We start from the raw sequence: 17,500 nt of genomic DNA on the forward strand, positions 1-17,500 counted from the left end.
TACTGAATAGACTGTTAGAATTTGTATTATGGCAAGAACAAAGCAGCTAAGTAAAGAAAAACGAGTGGCCATCATTACTTTAAGAAATTAAGGTCAGTCAGTGCGAAAAATTGGGAAAACTTTGAAAGTGCCCCCAAGTGCAGTTGCAAAAACCATCAAGCGCTACAAAGAAACTGGCTCACATGAGGACCGCCCCAGGAAAGGAAGACCAAGAGTCACCTCTGCTTCTGAGGATAAGTTTATCCTAGTCACCAGCCTCAGAAATTGCAGGTTAACAGCTACTCAGATTAGAGACCAGGTCAATGGCACACAGAGTTCTAGCAGCAGACACATCTCTACAACAACTGTTAAGAGGAGACTTTGTGCAGCAGGCCTTCATGGTAAAATAGCTGCTAGGAAACCACTGCTAAGGACAGGCAACAAGCAGAAGAGACTTGTTTGGGATAAAGAACACAAGGAATGGACATTACACCAGTGGAAATCTGTGCTTTGGTCTGATGAGTCCAAATTTGAGATCTTTGGTTCCAACCACCGTGTCTTTGTGCGACGCAGAAAAGGTGAACGGATGGACTCTACATGCCTGGTTCCCACTGTGAAGCATGGAGGAGCAGGTGTGATGGTGTGGGGGTGCTTTGCTGGTGACACTGTTGGGGATTTATTCAAAATTGAAGGCATACTGAACCAGCATGGCTACCACAGCATCTTGCAGCGGCATGCTATTCCATCCGGTTTGCGTTTAGTTGGACCATCATTTATTTTTCAACAGGACAATGACCCCAAACACACCTCCAGGCTGTGTAAGGGCTATTTGACCAAGAAGGAGAGTGATGGGGTGCTACACCAGATGACCTGGCCTCCACAGTCACCAGACCTGAACCCAATCGAGATGGTTTGGGGTGAGCTGGAACGCAGAGTGAAGGCAAAAGGGCCAACAAGTGCTAAGCATCTCTGGGAACTCCTTCAAGATTGTTGGAAGACCATTTCCAGTGACTACCTCTTGAAGCTCATCAAGAGTATGCCAAGAGTGTGCAAAGCAGTCATCAAAGCAAAAGGTGGCTACTTTGAAGAACCTAGAATATAAGACATATTTTCAGTTGTTTCACACTTTTTTGTTAAGTATATAATTCCACATCTGTTAATTCATAGTTTTGATGGCTTCAGTGTGAATGTACAATTTTCATAGTCATGAAAATACAGAAAAATCTTTAAATGAGAAGGTGTGTCCAAACTTTTGGTCTGTACTGTATATAGTGCACATGTGTATATAGATGTATATACATTATGGTGATGTGTATATTACTATATAACTAGTATATATATATATATATATATATAATGCACATGTGTAAGTATGTAGATGTATATACATTATGGTGATGCTCTGCACACTCCTCTCTGATTGGTGGAGAAGAGGTGGGCGGGGTTGTGGGTGGAGCCGCCGTTAGTATGAGCGCAGGAGCCTCATTCATTGACAGGAGCCGGTCTCTGACCCCGCCTACCAGAATCTTTCACCAATCACAGGCTGGAGCCGAGATGACCAATAGACAGGACTGCTGGGCCTTCAAGTGACAGTGTCCCGGGACTGCTTGACTCGCTGCGTCCGCTCTGCCGCCTCTGCTCACCTGCCCGGCTGCTCTGTACCTGCTGGCGCCTCTGCTCCTCCTCTGCCGCCCGGGACTTGACTGTTGCTTGTGCTCCAGGAATTTGCTCTTCTCTGCGGTCCAGTCCCGGAGGATCCATGGAGAAGTCCAAGAACTTCCGGATAGACGCCCTCCTGGCCATAGACCCCCCTAAGCCGCAGACATCCCCGCTGTCCCTGGTCACGTCCCTGTCCACCTCCTCCCTGTCCAGCAGTCCTCAGTCTGAGCACCCGGACCTGAGGACGGACAGCCCATCACCCCCTCGGACGTGCGGACTACTTCCCAAGCCCGGCTTCCTCAGCAGCCACCAGCACCCGGGCACCATGATGGGCATCCACCCCCCGGGAGGCATCCCGCACCAGGCTCTGTACGGGCACCCCGTGTATGGCTACTCTGCGGCGGCGGCGGCTCTGGCGGCCGGACAGCACCCAGCACTGCCCTACCCCTACTCCACCCACATACAGGGGGCCCACCATGCCCACCACGCCATGGACCCCATCAAGATCAGCGCCGGCACTTTTCAGCTGGACCAGTGGCTGAGAGCCTCCACTGCTGGCATGATGCTGCCCAAGATGGCAGACTTCAACTGTGAGTACTCCCAGCTACTATACGATCTGCCCAGGCCAGAGCTGGTATCTGCTGTGGTATAGATGACATAGAAAGTATCAGCACACACCTGGGTCCAGACAAAGCCCAGGAGGCAGGGAGGATTCATAGTGGATGGATAGATAGATAGATAGAGAGATAGATAGATAGAGAGATAAATAGTAACATAGACAGATATAATGAGAGGTAGATAGTAACATAGATACATAGATAGAAAGAAACATAGATACATAGATAGAAAGAAACATAGATAAAAATATAGAGAGATAATATAGATAGATATGAGATAGATAGGTTAATAGAAAAAAAAAATATATATATATATAAAAGATAGAGGCAGCACTCAAAAAAATCAACTATATGGCTCTTTTATTGACCCTTGAAAAAGTCCCTCACTAGGGAAAAAACGTTGCCACTTTGACATGGGTCAATAAAAGCACCATATAGTTGATTTTTTGGAGTGCTGCCTCTACCTTTTCTGATTGCTTGGAGGTTTTGGTTGTACCTGGGAGGCTTTGCACCTATTCCTTCATTTTTGCTAGTGCTGCATCTTTATCTTTTATTTACAAACATAGAGCGATATGTAGACAGATATGATGATATATACATGTGATAGATATATAGATAGATACATATGATAAGAGAGAATAAGATGTCTAAGATAAGATATGTGATATGATAAGATGTCTGCCATGTAACATAATGTACATAGATACATACCTATGTAGAAGGAGATACTTAAATACTGATAGTTACTTTGTATTATGTATATTGTTACTTAATATTCCGTTTTATTTTTTTTTCTATTAATCAGTTTTTGTTACTAGGTATTTTCTGTGTTGATGCATGTATCATATCCTGAGAGGGCCAATATATATATATATGTATATATATAATCTTTCGTATGTTACCCACGCACTTCCATCCTTCCATATATCTGAATGTACGTTATATTCATATATATATTTATAAATGTGTGTGCATATATATAGATATATATATACAATGTATATATGTATCTATATCTTACCTATACATATATATTTATTTAAAGATATACGTGTGTATACATGGAAAAATAAAGCGCAGCACGACCAGCTATAAAAGCTGAAACAATGCATCATATGCAAATCATGGACAAATGGAAATACTGTATATAATGTGACTATAATGTAGCAGTAGCCACAGCAGCCAGAGCTAACAAGTCAGGGGGGTGATATTTGTATATGGACAAGGTGAGAGGTTGTGTCCCTGCATAGAGGACGGTGTCCAGATACCTCAAGTCTCCCGTGGTATAATAATAATTCCACAGAGCCATAGCCACTACCTCTTCTTTCACCAATGTAGCTAAAAGCTCTGGAGCACCTACAATTATTAACACCATGACTGCAGTGTATTATACCTATATTATACAGAGGCAAACAAGCAGGCGAAGGCATAGGTAGATATATAGATAGTCAAATAAATATATAATAGATAGATAATTGACACATATACACAGTTACAAAAGATAGAGAGAGAGATAGGGAAAGAATCATTTTCGTTTGCCTGCACAGAAAATAATTATGGCTTATGCCTCTATTGTAGTCAGTTCCCCAATGTGACTAGTTCTGTGCTTTTTAATCCTAATATATAGGTAGACATGGAGGGAGAGGGTGCTGCTGTCTTATTTCACTAACTGAGGAATTTAGTAAATAAAACAGTAATTATCCTCCTCAGAGATAATTGCCATTATGAACTGTGTATTCTTCTGTAGTTGTGTATATTGCAGGAATAGATAGATATGATCCTACAAAAATAGATAAGTGCCATACACATAATGTAACATTTGTTACAAATAAGACATATAGTGGCAATTGACATCAACCCTTTTCTCTGCAACAATCAATGTTTCTTACTTCCTCTTTCTTTCTTTCTCATTTTTGCATAAGACTGTGTTTCCCAAAGTTTGTCCATGTTGTGAGTCCTGTCGATCCTGTAGATCTGGTAGTGATCTAGTGATGTCATTGGTGATGTCTTGGTTATTTGCACTGGTGGGTAAACACGATAGCTGCAGGCTGTAGTGTGGATTAAGCTCCAAGGCTCGCAAGTAAAAGAAGTGCTGATTTATCAGATAGCAGGAATTACACGCTGGAACAAGGCGCAATGCCACTTATCAGGCTGATTACAAATCACTGCTCCATTTCATCCTTTCCTTTCATGTTCTGTAATGGCCCTGAGACAGATTCCAGCAAACCATCATCATCATCTTCCTGTGCTGAGAACATGATATATATTTCATTGTGATCTCAACTCCTTAAATTAAAGCGCAGCTCTATGGGAATATTATTTCCTATTAAAGTGACACCAGGTGTCTTATGGCTGCAGAAGTGCGCCAGCAATATAATAGATTTCATAGATTATACAATGGAGGCGACATTGCCGCGAAGAGCTATGGTCCTAGAAGGGGCACAAATTATTGGGAGAGACAAAGGGAATACAAAAGTGAGAGGCGGTAATGTACAGAGGAAGAGAAAAGGGGAGAATGCGGAAATAGATATATACAAAGAGCCAGAGGGGAGGGAGAAACAGACAATGTAATATAAAGAGAGGAAGAGGAGAGAAAGGAGGGAAGAAACTAATGACAAAAGATATAGATAAAAAGAGAGGAAACTAGAGAAAGTGGGAATAATGTATAATCAAGAAGAGGAGAGAGAAAGAAATTAAAAAAATAGTGATAGAGACTGAGAATACAGGTTATACGATTATGATAATAATATGTATTATAATTAATAATAATTATCATAATAAAATGTAAATACAAATGGTAAATATCTCGAATATAAAGTAGATAAAGAGAAAGTGAGAAGAAAAGAGAAAATCTAATATAGAAAGATAAATAATAGAAAAATAAAGTGTTATGAAAAATATTACTATTATTATTATGAATAATAGTTAATATTAAATAATAATTAAAACAGATTGCGAATACACCGTGTCTACGTAGAGAGATTAAATAGAAAAAGATATATACACAGACATTCAGATAGGATACTTATCTAGAGAAATTATAATGATGATAATTAGAATAGGCATAACATATAAGAGCTAGAACTAGAGAAATAGAGATAGAATGAGAATCATAATAGTAATGATACACAGATAGAGAGGAAGAAAGAAAGAAACAACGAGACAGGAGCACAAGATTGAGAAAACATAAAATATCTGTAAAGAAATTCTACTATGTATGTAAAGAGAAAGAATGAGAGGAGAATATAAAGGCAGGATTTAAAGAGGAGATTATTCACATGCATTGATTACTATATTTGCTCTGTGTAGTTATTCTGAACGTTAGTTCTGTTATTCTGTTGGTGTAATGTATACATGGACTTTTATTTTGCTTACATAATAATTACTAGTAGTATTATATGTAATTTTATTCTGTTGATGTAATATAATCCATATTAGGTTTCCTTTTTCTGTATATTACAATTAGCAGTACTGCTATAATACATTACTATGCTGATATATAGGTATATTTCGCTTTCTTCCCTATGTTTGCAGCCCAGGCTCAGTCCAATCTGCTGGGGAAATGCAGGAGACCCCGGACAGCGTTCACCAGCCAACAACTGCTGGAGCTGGAGCATCAGTTTAAGCTGAATAAATATCTCTCCAGACCCAAACGGTTTGAAGTGGCCACATCCTTGATGCTCACAGAGACCCAGGTACATCTATAATGCCATCCTCCTGTGCCCTCAATGCCACATATGCCCCCTTCTTTTTCTTTTGTTATATCCTTCTAGCTGTATAAACAGGACATGCTGGGGACTTTTAGCTCTACAGATTTAGACTATTTTATACTATGTGCTAGGATAATTATGTATTTTCTGTACTTTGCAGTATTGTGTGGTTTAGGCAAAGGACACTGAGCTTATTGAGAGATCAACTGTTATTCATAAATGGTATCTATTCTATCATCTATCTATCTCTCTATCATCCATCATCTATATATCCATTATATTTTTAATTTCTCTCTATTATCTCTTACATCCCTATATAACATTTTTCTATTATCTGTTAATCCATCTATGTTATATATGCATATATCTTGGAGTACACAGTGTGTTTCTATCTATCTGTCTATCTATCTATCTATTTGTAACAGTCCAGTGAAAGTAAATGTTTCCTTATTGCCATGGATGTCACTGATTGCTACAAGGTTGTTCTGTGGTTTTGCATGTAATACTTGGACCCCTGTTATCTCTCTTGGCACACACCACTCTTATTATGATTAAGTAGTACCAGAGTTTTGCCAATCCTTGGTATTTGATAAAAGTAATTTGATACATTATAACTGACACATCATTATTACTGTTTTTTTTTACTATTGTCAATAAGCATTTATTATTATTATACAACATTATTTATTATTAGCAGAAAATTCCCTCCCTCTCCTGATTACATTGCATTGATTGTAATTGATGCATGATGGTATCGGTTTCTATGATCTCATGTCCCTTGTGCTGTAGAGTGTGAGCTTTTGTGGTGAACCTACAATAATTGCACTTTGCATATTTAGTATTTGATTGCTTGGACTAATAGCTGCAGTATGGAGGATTAGAATATATACTTCCCAGGACATGGTATATCTGCTATTTAGATGAATATCAGTCCTATTATAATTATTATATTGTAAATATGTGATAATTATAATGTCATTACAATGTTTAAGATAGATGGAGGTGATAGATAGATAGATAGATAGATAGATAGATAGAAAGATAACTATATGTAGTAATTAAAATGATCTTGATAACAGTAAAATAATATAAATTAGCAATGTAGCATTATCCATAGATCATCCACACAAATATGCAAACAATGGAACTATAATGTCACATAGAGAAGGTTATGAGAACAGTGCCCCCTATAGCTCAGGATTTTAATAAATAGTTATCATTATGACATTGTTAAAATCCCCTGCCAATGTTAGTGTTTGATTGAATATCCTGTAGTATTGTCTCATTATCTAATCTGGGCTTCCAGTTTATATTAGGGGGGGATGCATTTAATATATGGTTATTATATGAGCTGTATCAGCAAATTTCTGCAGGACAAGAGCTGCGAGGGCAGATTAGGAGACCTATATTGTATATACAGAATATAGGAGAAAAGGCAGCTAAACCTTATATAAAAGAATAGCTATATGTCTGAGGGGTGGCTGCCTATTGAAAGGATGATGGATGAATTAAAGAATAAATGAAATCAATCAATTTAGAGACCAAATCAGTAATTACTAGTTAGGACAAAGGCCTTTTACATGTAGCAAAAAAACGTATGATCTATTTGTTTACCAGCAATAGTAACATTCTTTGCACATAAATAATACTGTTGTTTGACAGGACATACTTAATAATTATTGCTATGGTGAGGGGGTATCAGTAAATTTGTAATATTATTATGATTATATAATTATTGTACTATAAAAAAAATAAACACTTGTCAATGTTCCTGAAAAATTGCTACATGCAAATTCAGGGTTTGTAGACAGTTTGTGAAGTGTTCTGCATTGTGGATGTAGTCAGGTATTTTCTTGGTAAAGCAGCTAAAATTTAATGCTGAAAATTATTGAATATATTTGATATAGACGTATGCAAATCATTGTGTGCTGTAAGGGGGGGGGGGAATGACCATACATTAAAATATGTGCGACCCATAGAAAAAAAAACATGTTTAATTGTATTAGCAATGTCTTACTCAAATACTGCTAATTCTTTATCTCTGCCTTTAAAGAAAAACATTAGCAGCAATGTTAGCGTCAGATGATATCACTGTAATATGTGACTTTTATTTATATATCAGTGTAGCTAAGAAGGGGTGGCAAGACTGGGGTCTTCAGAGCTGGGTGCCAAAGGGATGGGGCAAAAAAACACGTTGCTTTGACCAGGGTATTTAGGATCTGGGCAAGGACAGTCAACTTAATGTTTGTTCCAAGTAAAGGAAAGCCTAGCCAATACTCACTAGTGCAGTACTACAAGGCAAATGTCATAAAATGTCTGTTAGATGCAGGTCTCATCTTTTGAACTGTGGACCCCACAATTCAAGAACACTGTGAATGATGATTTTGCCCCATATGCGCATGCCCATAGAAGTGAATGGAGAGTGATGCACATATGTAGTGATGCACAGGAGGTGAAAGGAGAGGCAGAGGTCAGGAACACACATGTATCAGATATTTATGTCTTTTTATGAATTTGCCATACACATAAACTCCTGCCTTGGTCACCCAGATAGCTTGTCCCACTCCTGACCAGAGGGGCAGATAAAGACAGAAGAGGACCACTGTGCAAGAACAATATATTGGCCAATACCTCATCATAATGCACAATTCCACCTGCTTTGGGGGTAAGTGGGTCCCCTTACTTCTTGGGCCCCTGTGGTTGTATATCCATCTAGTGTCGGACACAGGTGCCAAGGACCCACCAGTAACCAACTCTGGGGCCCCACTTTTCAACTACATGCAAATGTGATATTATCCCCAATCACAAATTTATATTATACAATGAGCTGGGTAGATTGTGAAATGAATAAGATGCCGCTGTTGTCTGTACACAGTGATTCAAGTATATATTGCCAAGTACTGCTCATATAAGAGGGTGGTGGACCACCGGAGGATTCTCCTGTTCTCCCGTGGGGCAGTCCAAGCTTGTGTGCACCCCTTCCTGACCATATTCATATGTCATTAGGCTTCTTTTCCACAAAAATGTATGTATCTGATATACAATGTGTGAATATCTCTGCAGAATATATTGGGAAGTAGGAAGAAATATGTGTTAATCCTGATTGGAAAATCCAATCACAATTTTGTTATCTACTAAGACAGTAAAAGTGTATACTCAGCCTACCGTGTGCCCCATCTCTAGCACAGAAATATTATTATACTATATTATATTATTATATAAGAGCTGCTACTATTTCTTATACAATTTTTCTCTATTTATGAAATTCTATTTTTTCTCCTCCAATGTTTAATATTCACAATCTCAGATTTTCCCGGAAACATCTCACTTTTGGTTACAATAGCTATATTGCTTGTTATAATATTTCCTGCGATATTGGCTTCCAAATATCTTCCTTATTGTAGGATTTATCCATTTTAATATCACAGGTATCATCTCAGGGGAAATATTCTCATATGCCGCTTAGTTTATTACTCCAAACTAGAATAACCTGTATGTAATGCTGTAGGGTATGACACACCATTCAGTACAGAAGGCCACAATCCAAGCTCTGGAGGTTGAGTCACTATAGTGCGGCCATTGCCAAATGCTTTCCCGGCCTCACACCCGATAATGTTGCTCTCCTGTATTCAGCCTTGACCTAAAATATGATCAACATTGGAAAAGAACATTTCAGGTTCAGCCTACAAATGGTCGTTGTGTGAAAATAATAGAGTCGAGGTCAAGAATGCATTCAGGCATTTTTTAAGCAGATTTATTCATTTTGTTCTCTACTCTTGAAACTAAGACTTGATGGAATAAGGTGTGACAAACTTAATAAGAGGTGTTCGCCTCTTAATAGGGTACATTTGGGCAGTCCTCGTGGCCAAAAATTCCAGCCAAGGCTGCGTTCAGACGTCAGTGTTTTTCACATATCCTAAAAAAAAAGGTCCAGGTGTCATTAGTGTTTTGGATCCTAGTGTAGTCATCGTTTCATCCATGCTTTTCATGTATGGATAAATTTCAAAGATTCTCCAAGGTTAATCACGGAGTGCACAGATGACATTTCTGTCCTATCCAGGATTTTCACGGACCCATATACTTGTATTGGTACTTTTCATCCATGCTCTCAATGGTCCAAAAGGGGATGTTCCCCAGCACCAAAGGGAAGTAGTTAAAACTTTAATCATATATGATTAAACAAATTGGGAGAATGTGCACATATAACAATTAAAAAACATTTGTTTAATTATTTTTTTATCATATATAATTAAAGGCTAAGTTTTAACTTCCCTTTGGTGCTGGAGATCATGCCCTTTTAGACCATTGAGCTATTTGACTTGGAAGCCAGAGCAGTGCACCACACCCAGACCACAGACTGTCTACCCTGGAAGCCTCCTGGGATATTTTGACACTTTTTATATTTTTTTATTTTTTATCCATGATGTCGGTAAAAATCGGACATGTCTTCATTAGTTCACGAAAAAACACAGACACGTGAATAGCCCCATAGACTAAAATGGGTACCTGTCCTATAAATGACATGGATAGAACACGAATGTGAAACTCTGAAAGAGGTCTAAGACAGATTTTTTGGGACCATTATAGCAAATTAATAGATTAAATAATAAATAATAAAGCACTAAAGCAAGAATTTTTTTTCACCCAAATATCAAGAAAATGTACCGTATTTTTCGGACTATAAGACGCACCGGACCATAAGACGCACCCCAAATTTTGGGGTGGAAAATAGGAAAAAAATATTTTTTATAAGATGGGGGTCCGTCTTATAGTCTGAATAGGTATCTTACCATCTTACCTGGGGGGGCGGTGGAGCAGGGGTCACAGGAAGCAGGGTCCTTAAAGAAGCCGGGCCTGGTGCTGGGGGTCTGGTGGCTGGCGCTGGGGGCTTGGGGCCTAGGTGCCTAGCACTGGTGGCCTGGGGCTGGGGGCCTGGTGGCTGACGCTGGTCGCCTGGGGCTGGGGCCTGGTGGCTGGTGCTGGGGGCTTGGGGCCTGGCACTGGTGGCTTGGGGCTGGGGGCCTGGTGGCTTGCGGCTGGGGGGCCTGGTGGCTGGAGCTTGGGGCCTGGGTGCCTGGCACTGGTGGGGCTGGGGCCTGGTACAGGGGCCAGTGTCTTGCTGGCGTGGCAAAGCGGCGTGAGTGGCTTCCGGTGCGCGCGGCCATCTTTCTGAAGCTGTGATCTACAGGAAAATGTCCACCAGCGTGGCAGAGCGCATGTGTCGGCTCCGGCGGCCATTTTCCTGTAGATCACAGCTTCAGAAAGATGGCCGCACGCAACGGAAGCCACTTACGCCGCTCACAGCAAGACACCGATTCCGGTACCCGGGAAGGCCCCTGCCCCCAGGCAGATACCGACTTCCCTCACCTCCTCCTCTTTTGCTGCCACCACCGCCACCTTCCTAATGGCCCTGCGATCCCACTCCACCACCACAGGTAAATTACTTTCGGACCATAAGACGCACCCCCCATTTTCCTCCCAAATTTGGGGGGGGAAGTGCATCATATGGTCCGAAAAATACGGTAATGTTTCATCTCTTCTATAGTGCTATGGCAGAGCTGAAAATGTTGCATTTTCTTGACATAGGGATTTATACATTTTTTGTTTTTAGAACCTTCTGGAATGCCGATTTCATTTACTACTCTATCCACCACTGGTTGTAAAATCACCTTTTAATATGTTGATTCAGTTCTTCTATCTTTTTTTTTATATTAAATTTGTCGTCAAGCTGTGGTTGACCTGATAAACTGCAACCACTTTAAAGGAAAAAAAAAAAGAAAGGTCTGATACAAAAGGACAAAAAAATGCAGACATTTGTGAATTATATTTCCAGCTGAGTGCAGTTATTTTGTGAATTGCACTTTATGTTTCATGCTTCTGTGAGGCTCCATTTTTTTCCAGATGACTAAACATTTCCCATGTTTCCAATAGGTAAAGATCTGGTTCCAGAACAGGCGTATGAAATGGAAAAGAAGCAAGAAGGCCAAGGAACAGGCAGTTCAAGATGCAGAAAAACAGAGAGGAAGCAAGGGCAGCTGTGAGGAGAAATGTTCAGAGGACAATCAGGAAGACAAGTCCTCCAACTACCGCCTACATCCAAGGGTGGAGCCACTCAAAGCAGGCAGTCGCCTACCCAGAGACTATACGGACAGTGAGGAGGAAGAGGACCGGGAAGATGAGGAAGATGAGGATCATAGAGATGACAAGCACTTCTACCATCATTCATCCGACTGTACATCTGAAGAGGAGGAGAATAGTCATCAGCAGAACAGTCAGCTGCACTGAGACTGAATTTCTATGCAAAATTTCTGGAGAACACCTTTAAGTGTTATCATGGACTCACAAGGCTTATTATGGTCACAGTGTTATAAATGAGAGCTGTCCTCCCTTTCATCACATTTACTAGGATTATCAAAGACAAGGAGATATATTAATAAGAAAATGTCATTTATCCACAGTGAGACTTGTTCCTCTCCCTCTGGTCAAGTTCATCTATCGTCTTATTCTACCGATGATGCTCTTCAGTGAATGTGAGGGACAACATTGTTCCATTTCCGTTCTAGGTAGGGATCTTAAAGGCCTCCATACACATTAGAATAATGTCTGCTGAACCCACCGATGGATTCAGCCGACAGTCTAATGTGTATGGGGGCCCTGGTCAGATAATTGTTGGTGAAGCTAGGGATCTGCCAGGTCCAATTTCGGACTACTGATCCTTTTGTTCTCTAGGGATAAGTCACCCCCAAAGATGTCTGACAGCAGCTCTCTCATAGAGCAAACTCTCCTGTGTATGGGAAAGACGGCCAAGATAACTGCCAGCCGAACAATCAGCTGATCCATCGTTTGGCTGACAGCTATCTTAAGTGTATGGGGAGCTTAAAAGGGGTTTTCCCACAAACAAAGTGCAGTTTAATCAATAGATCTTGGAATAATAATAATTTCCACAATTGGATGTGTTTAATAATGTTCCTGTGCTGAGATAATCTTATGAATGTGCCCCTGCTGTGTACTGTGTAATGGCCGTGTCTGACTGTGCAGGAACATGGTCTGATCATACCACATCTCCTGGGCAGGGGAGGAAGCAAAAGAGTATACAGTCAGGAAAGCACGGGATCCCAGATTATTTTTTCTTTGAGATAAAACATGGTTTAAAAATAGACAGTGAAATGTTTTACCTCACAAAAAGAATCAGCTGTGATCCCCTGCTGCCCTGTCTGTATACTCTTTTGCGTCCTCCTCTGCACAGGAGATGTGGTATGATCAGACCATGTTCCTGTACGGTCAGACACAGACATTACACAACAGGGGCACATTTATAAGATTATCTCTGCACAGGAACATTTTATTTAAACACATCCAATTGTGGAAATTATTATTATTCCAAGATCTATTGATTAAAATTAATTTTGTTCGTTTGAAAACCCTTTTAAGTATGAATAGACGAAGGAGAGAGATGATAACGGGACATGGATTCTATGTCATGACCACTTGTGTTTATTCTCTGTTTACTTTCTGAATGGTAAACCTGCTGGAGATACTGGGACTATATACTGTATTTTTGTATATTGTATTTATAAAAGAAAAGATACCTCTACTTATGCATGCTAAATTATTATTTAGCTTTCTCCATCGTAATGATGGTGTGTAAAATAAATTTTGTTTTATATGAGAATTATTTTCCTAGACTTGTCTCTATCTATCTATCTATCTATCTATCTATCTATCTATCTATCTATCTATCTATCTATCTATCTATCTATCTATCTATCTATCTATCTATCTATCTCTACTATCTATCTATCTATCTATCTAGCTATCTATCTAGCTATCTATCTAGCTATCTATCTAGCTATCTATCTAGCTATCTATCTATCTATCTATCTCAGCACTGCTAGATCTGCAGCAGAGAAAACTTTGTATCAAACTGACAGCATGCAGACCAGCAAGTGGCACATTGCTGGAATCAGGGTCTCAGCTCCACAACACACTGCTCTCATATTACATATCAAAAACCTGCCGACAAATTCCCTTTTACTATTGAATTTCACCAGATATATTTATATTTTACTTTGTGGTTGTGGTTATATTAGATCAAACGTGACACAGACACAAGGATAATTTTATTTGCAGTAGGATCAATATGAACTAGCTATTTTAGATACTACTATTACTAATTACTACTGTTGCACTTATACATATGGACTTTTAGAAATGGATCAGTGCCCAAAAGATATGTCATTTCCTCTGTCCTCCCTCCACATTTTAGAAAAATGACAAAAATGACAGGGGGCTAAAAGAAAATGATAGAAGCTAGAAATATTGGCAATGTAATATGCATACAAATATACGGAAATATAGAATAAGGAAAAGGTGTGGATGCATGGCGGCACCTATAATCTTCTAAGAGCCTTTTCTCTACCACCATTTTCCTATAATTTTACATAAAAAGTGTATTTTTTAATTGGATTCCCTAGGATTTGTAGCATGATCAGAAGTCAAACTGGAGTTATTCTGCCCTAGAAACTGCAGTTATTAATATTATTATTTATTTATATAGCACCATTGATTCCATGGTGCTGTACATAAGAAGGGGTTACATACAAAATACAGATATCACTTACAGTAAACCAACTAACAATGATAGACTGGTACAGAGGGAGGAGGACCCTGCCCTTGCGGGCTTACATTCTACAGGAACGGGGAAGGAGACAGTAGGTTGGGTTGAAAAAAGAAGTTTACATACACTATATAAAAAGACCCATATGCATGTTTTTCTCAATATCTGACATGAAATCAGAATAAACCTTTCCCGTTTTAGGTCAATTAGGATTACAATAATTTTTAATATTTGCCAAATGCCAGAATAATGAGAGAGAGAATGTTTTAAGGCATTTTTATTACTTACTGCAAAGTCCAAAGTTTACATACATTTCATTAGTATTTGGTACCATTGCCCTTAAACTGAATGACTTGGGTCAAACGTTTGGGATATTCTTCCACAAGCTTCTCACAATAGTTGGTCGGAATTTGGGCCCATTCCTCCTGACAAAACTGGTGTAACTGATCCAGGTTTGTAGGTCGCCATGCTCACACCTGCTTTTTCAGCTTTGCCCATAAATTTTCAATAGGATTGAGATCAGGGCTTCGTGATGGTCTCTCCAAAACATTGACTTTGTTATCCTTAAGCCACTTCGTTACCATTTTGGCAGTATGCTTCTGGTCATTGTCCATTTGGAAGACCCATTTCCGTCCAAGCTTTAACTTCCTGGTTGATGTCTTGAGATGTTTCTTCCGTATTGCCACATAATCTTCTTTTCTCATGATGCCATCTATTTTGTGAAGTGCACCAGTCCCTCCTGCAGAAAACAACCCCAGAACATGATGCTGCCACCTCTGTGTTTCACAGTTGGGATGGTGTTTTTAGGCTTCCAAGCTTCTACTTTTTTCCTCCAAATGAAACGGTGATCATTATGCCCAAAAAGTTAAATTTTAATTTCATCAGACCACAGGACATGTCTCCAAAAAATAAGGTCTATGTTACCGTGTGCATTTGCAAACATTAATCTGGCTTTTTTATGTTTCTTTTGGAGTAATGGCTTCTTCATGGCAGAGTGGCCTTTCAGCCCATGTTGATGCAGTACTCGTTTAACTGTGGATATTGACACAATCTTACCAGCTTCCGCCATCATCTTCACAAGGTCTTTTGCTTTTGTCCTTGGGTTGATATGCACATGTTGGACCAAAGCACATTCATCTCTGTGACACAGAACCAGTCTCCTTTCTGAGCAGTATGATGGCTGGAAATTCCCATCTTGTTTGTTCTTGCATATAATTGTTTGTACATATGAACGAGGCACCTTCAGGTATCTTCCTGATATCTTGGCTGATTTCTTTAGACTTTCCCATGATGCTACATAAAGAAGCAGTGTGTTTCAGGTGTGCATTAAAATACATCCACAGGCGTGTCTCTAACGTCTCCAAACACATGACATCATCATATGGGCAGTCCAGAATTGTTTAAAGGCATAGTAATCTTAGTGTATGTAAAGTTTTGACTTTGCAGTAAGTAATAAAAATGCCTTAAAACATTCTCTCTCTCTTATTATTCTGGCATTTGACAAATATTAAAAATGATGGTAATCCAAATTGACGGAAAACGGGAAAGGTTTATTCTGATTTCATGTCAGATATTGAGAAAAACAGGCATATGTGTCTTTTTATATAGTGTATGTAAACTTCTGGTTTCAACTGTATGTTATTAATGAATAACTGTATGTTATTAAGAAATAATATATTAGTAATACAGTGCCATAGAAAGGCACTATATAATAGACTCTTGTGCAGTGGACTATGCATGGATGACCATAGTCAATAGATTCAATACAAAAAGAAAATGATTGGTCTCAGAACAAACATATGTTTACCTTATGACAGACGTACACATATATTGTGTAAAGAATTATTAGGCAAGTGAGTATTTTGGTCAGATCATCATTTTTATGCAGATTTTCCAACTCTGCGCTGTATAAACTTGAATGTTTATTGGATGAAGCAGATCAGGTGATGACTATTTGTGTAATGGGGGATGGTGTGACCTAAGGATACCAACTCCCTTTATCAAGGTGTGAAGAATTATTAGGCTGCTTGTTTTCCTCAGGCAAAATGGTCCAAAAAAGAGATTTAACTGACTCTGAAAAGTCAAAAATTGTTAGGAATGCAGCACTAGATGGGCCCATGGCTGTATCGGGAACGGGCACAGACCTCCACTTCCACTTAGATACCAGGAAGGTGGAGGTGGGCACTGCTAGGGGCTGGGAATATTAAAAATGAGCGTGTTGGACCTTTTTGGGTTGAAGATGGACGCATAAAAAACTCCCAATCCTACTGTCAGTTTTAGAAGACACTTGCAGTGGTTCAGGAAAAGACTGCATCTATCAAGAAAACCATAATGCTCCATCACAGCATTGAAGTCTCCACTGCCGGCAGACAGTAAAGGCCTTAATGATTAAAGAATAATGACATGGCTCCTTCCTCACCCGACCTAAACCCTAGTGAGAACTTGTCGACCCTTCTTAAATGGGAGATTTACGGTGAAGGAAAATAGTCACCTCTCTGATCAGTGTTTGGCTGTGGTTGCTGTTGACCAAAAAAATGGTTGTCAACAGATTAAGAAACTGACAGACTCCATGGATGGACAACTTTTGACTATTAGGCTGTGTGCCCACTTAGCGTTTTACAAGCGTTTATGCTGCGGAATTTACGCAGCATAAACGCTTGGTAATCCGCCCCCCATGGTCCCCAATGACAAGCCGCACTTTCAATGCCCATGTTGCGGATTTTTCCGCAGCGTTTATGCAGCGCTCAAAAATCCGCAGCATGTCCATTAATTTTGCGGACACGCAGCGTAATCGCCGCCATTGACTTGCATTGGACCGCGTGACATCCCCATTACTGCATTTGCACATGCGGATATCACACGGTTCAATGTGCGGATGGTACCCAAGTCTGGAGGACAGAAGACTCTCATCCAGACCT

The 17,500-nt window shown here is 39.6% G+C and overlaps 1 protein-coding gene across 1 annotated transcript; it reads left to right on the forward strand.

The window, feature by feature from the left end:
• Positions 1–1,738: 1,738 nt before the first annotated feature.
• MNX1 (motor neuron and pancreas homeobox 1) lies at positions 1,739–12,869 on the forward strand. The gene is made up of 3 exons (XM_073676526.1): positions 1,739–2,228; positions 5,790–5,950; positions 11,897–12,869. Exons 1-3 carry the CDS (start codon positions 1,739–1,741, stop codon positions 12,248–12,250), a joined length of 1,005 nt encoding a protein of 334 aa, XP_073532627.1. The 3' UTR covers positions 12,251–12,869.
• Positions 12,870–17,500: the final 4,631 nt, after the last annotated feature.

The sequence above is a fragment of the Phyllobates terribilis genome, unplaced genomic scaffold (genome assembly GCF_046119375.1).
Source record: "Phyllobates terribilis strain yellow unplaced genomic scaffold, ASM4611937v1 Scaffold_4__5_contigs__length_816908805, whole genome shotgun sequence".
Classification (NCBI taxonomy): domain Eukaryota; kingdom Metazoa; phylum Chordata; class Amphibia; order Anura; family Dendrobatidae; genus Phyllobates; species Phyllobates terribilis.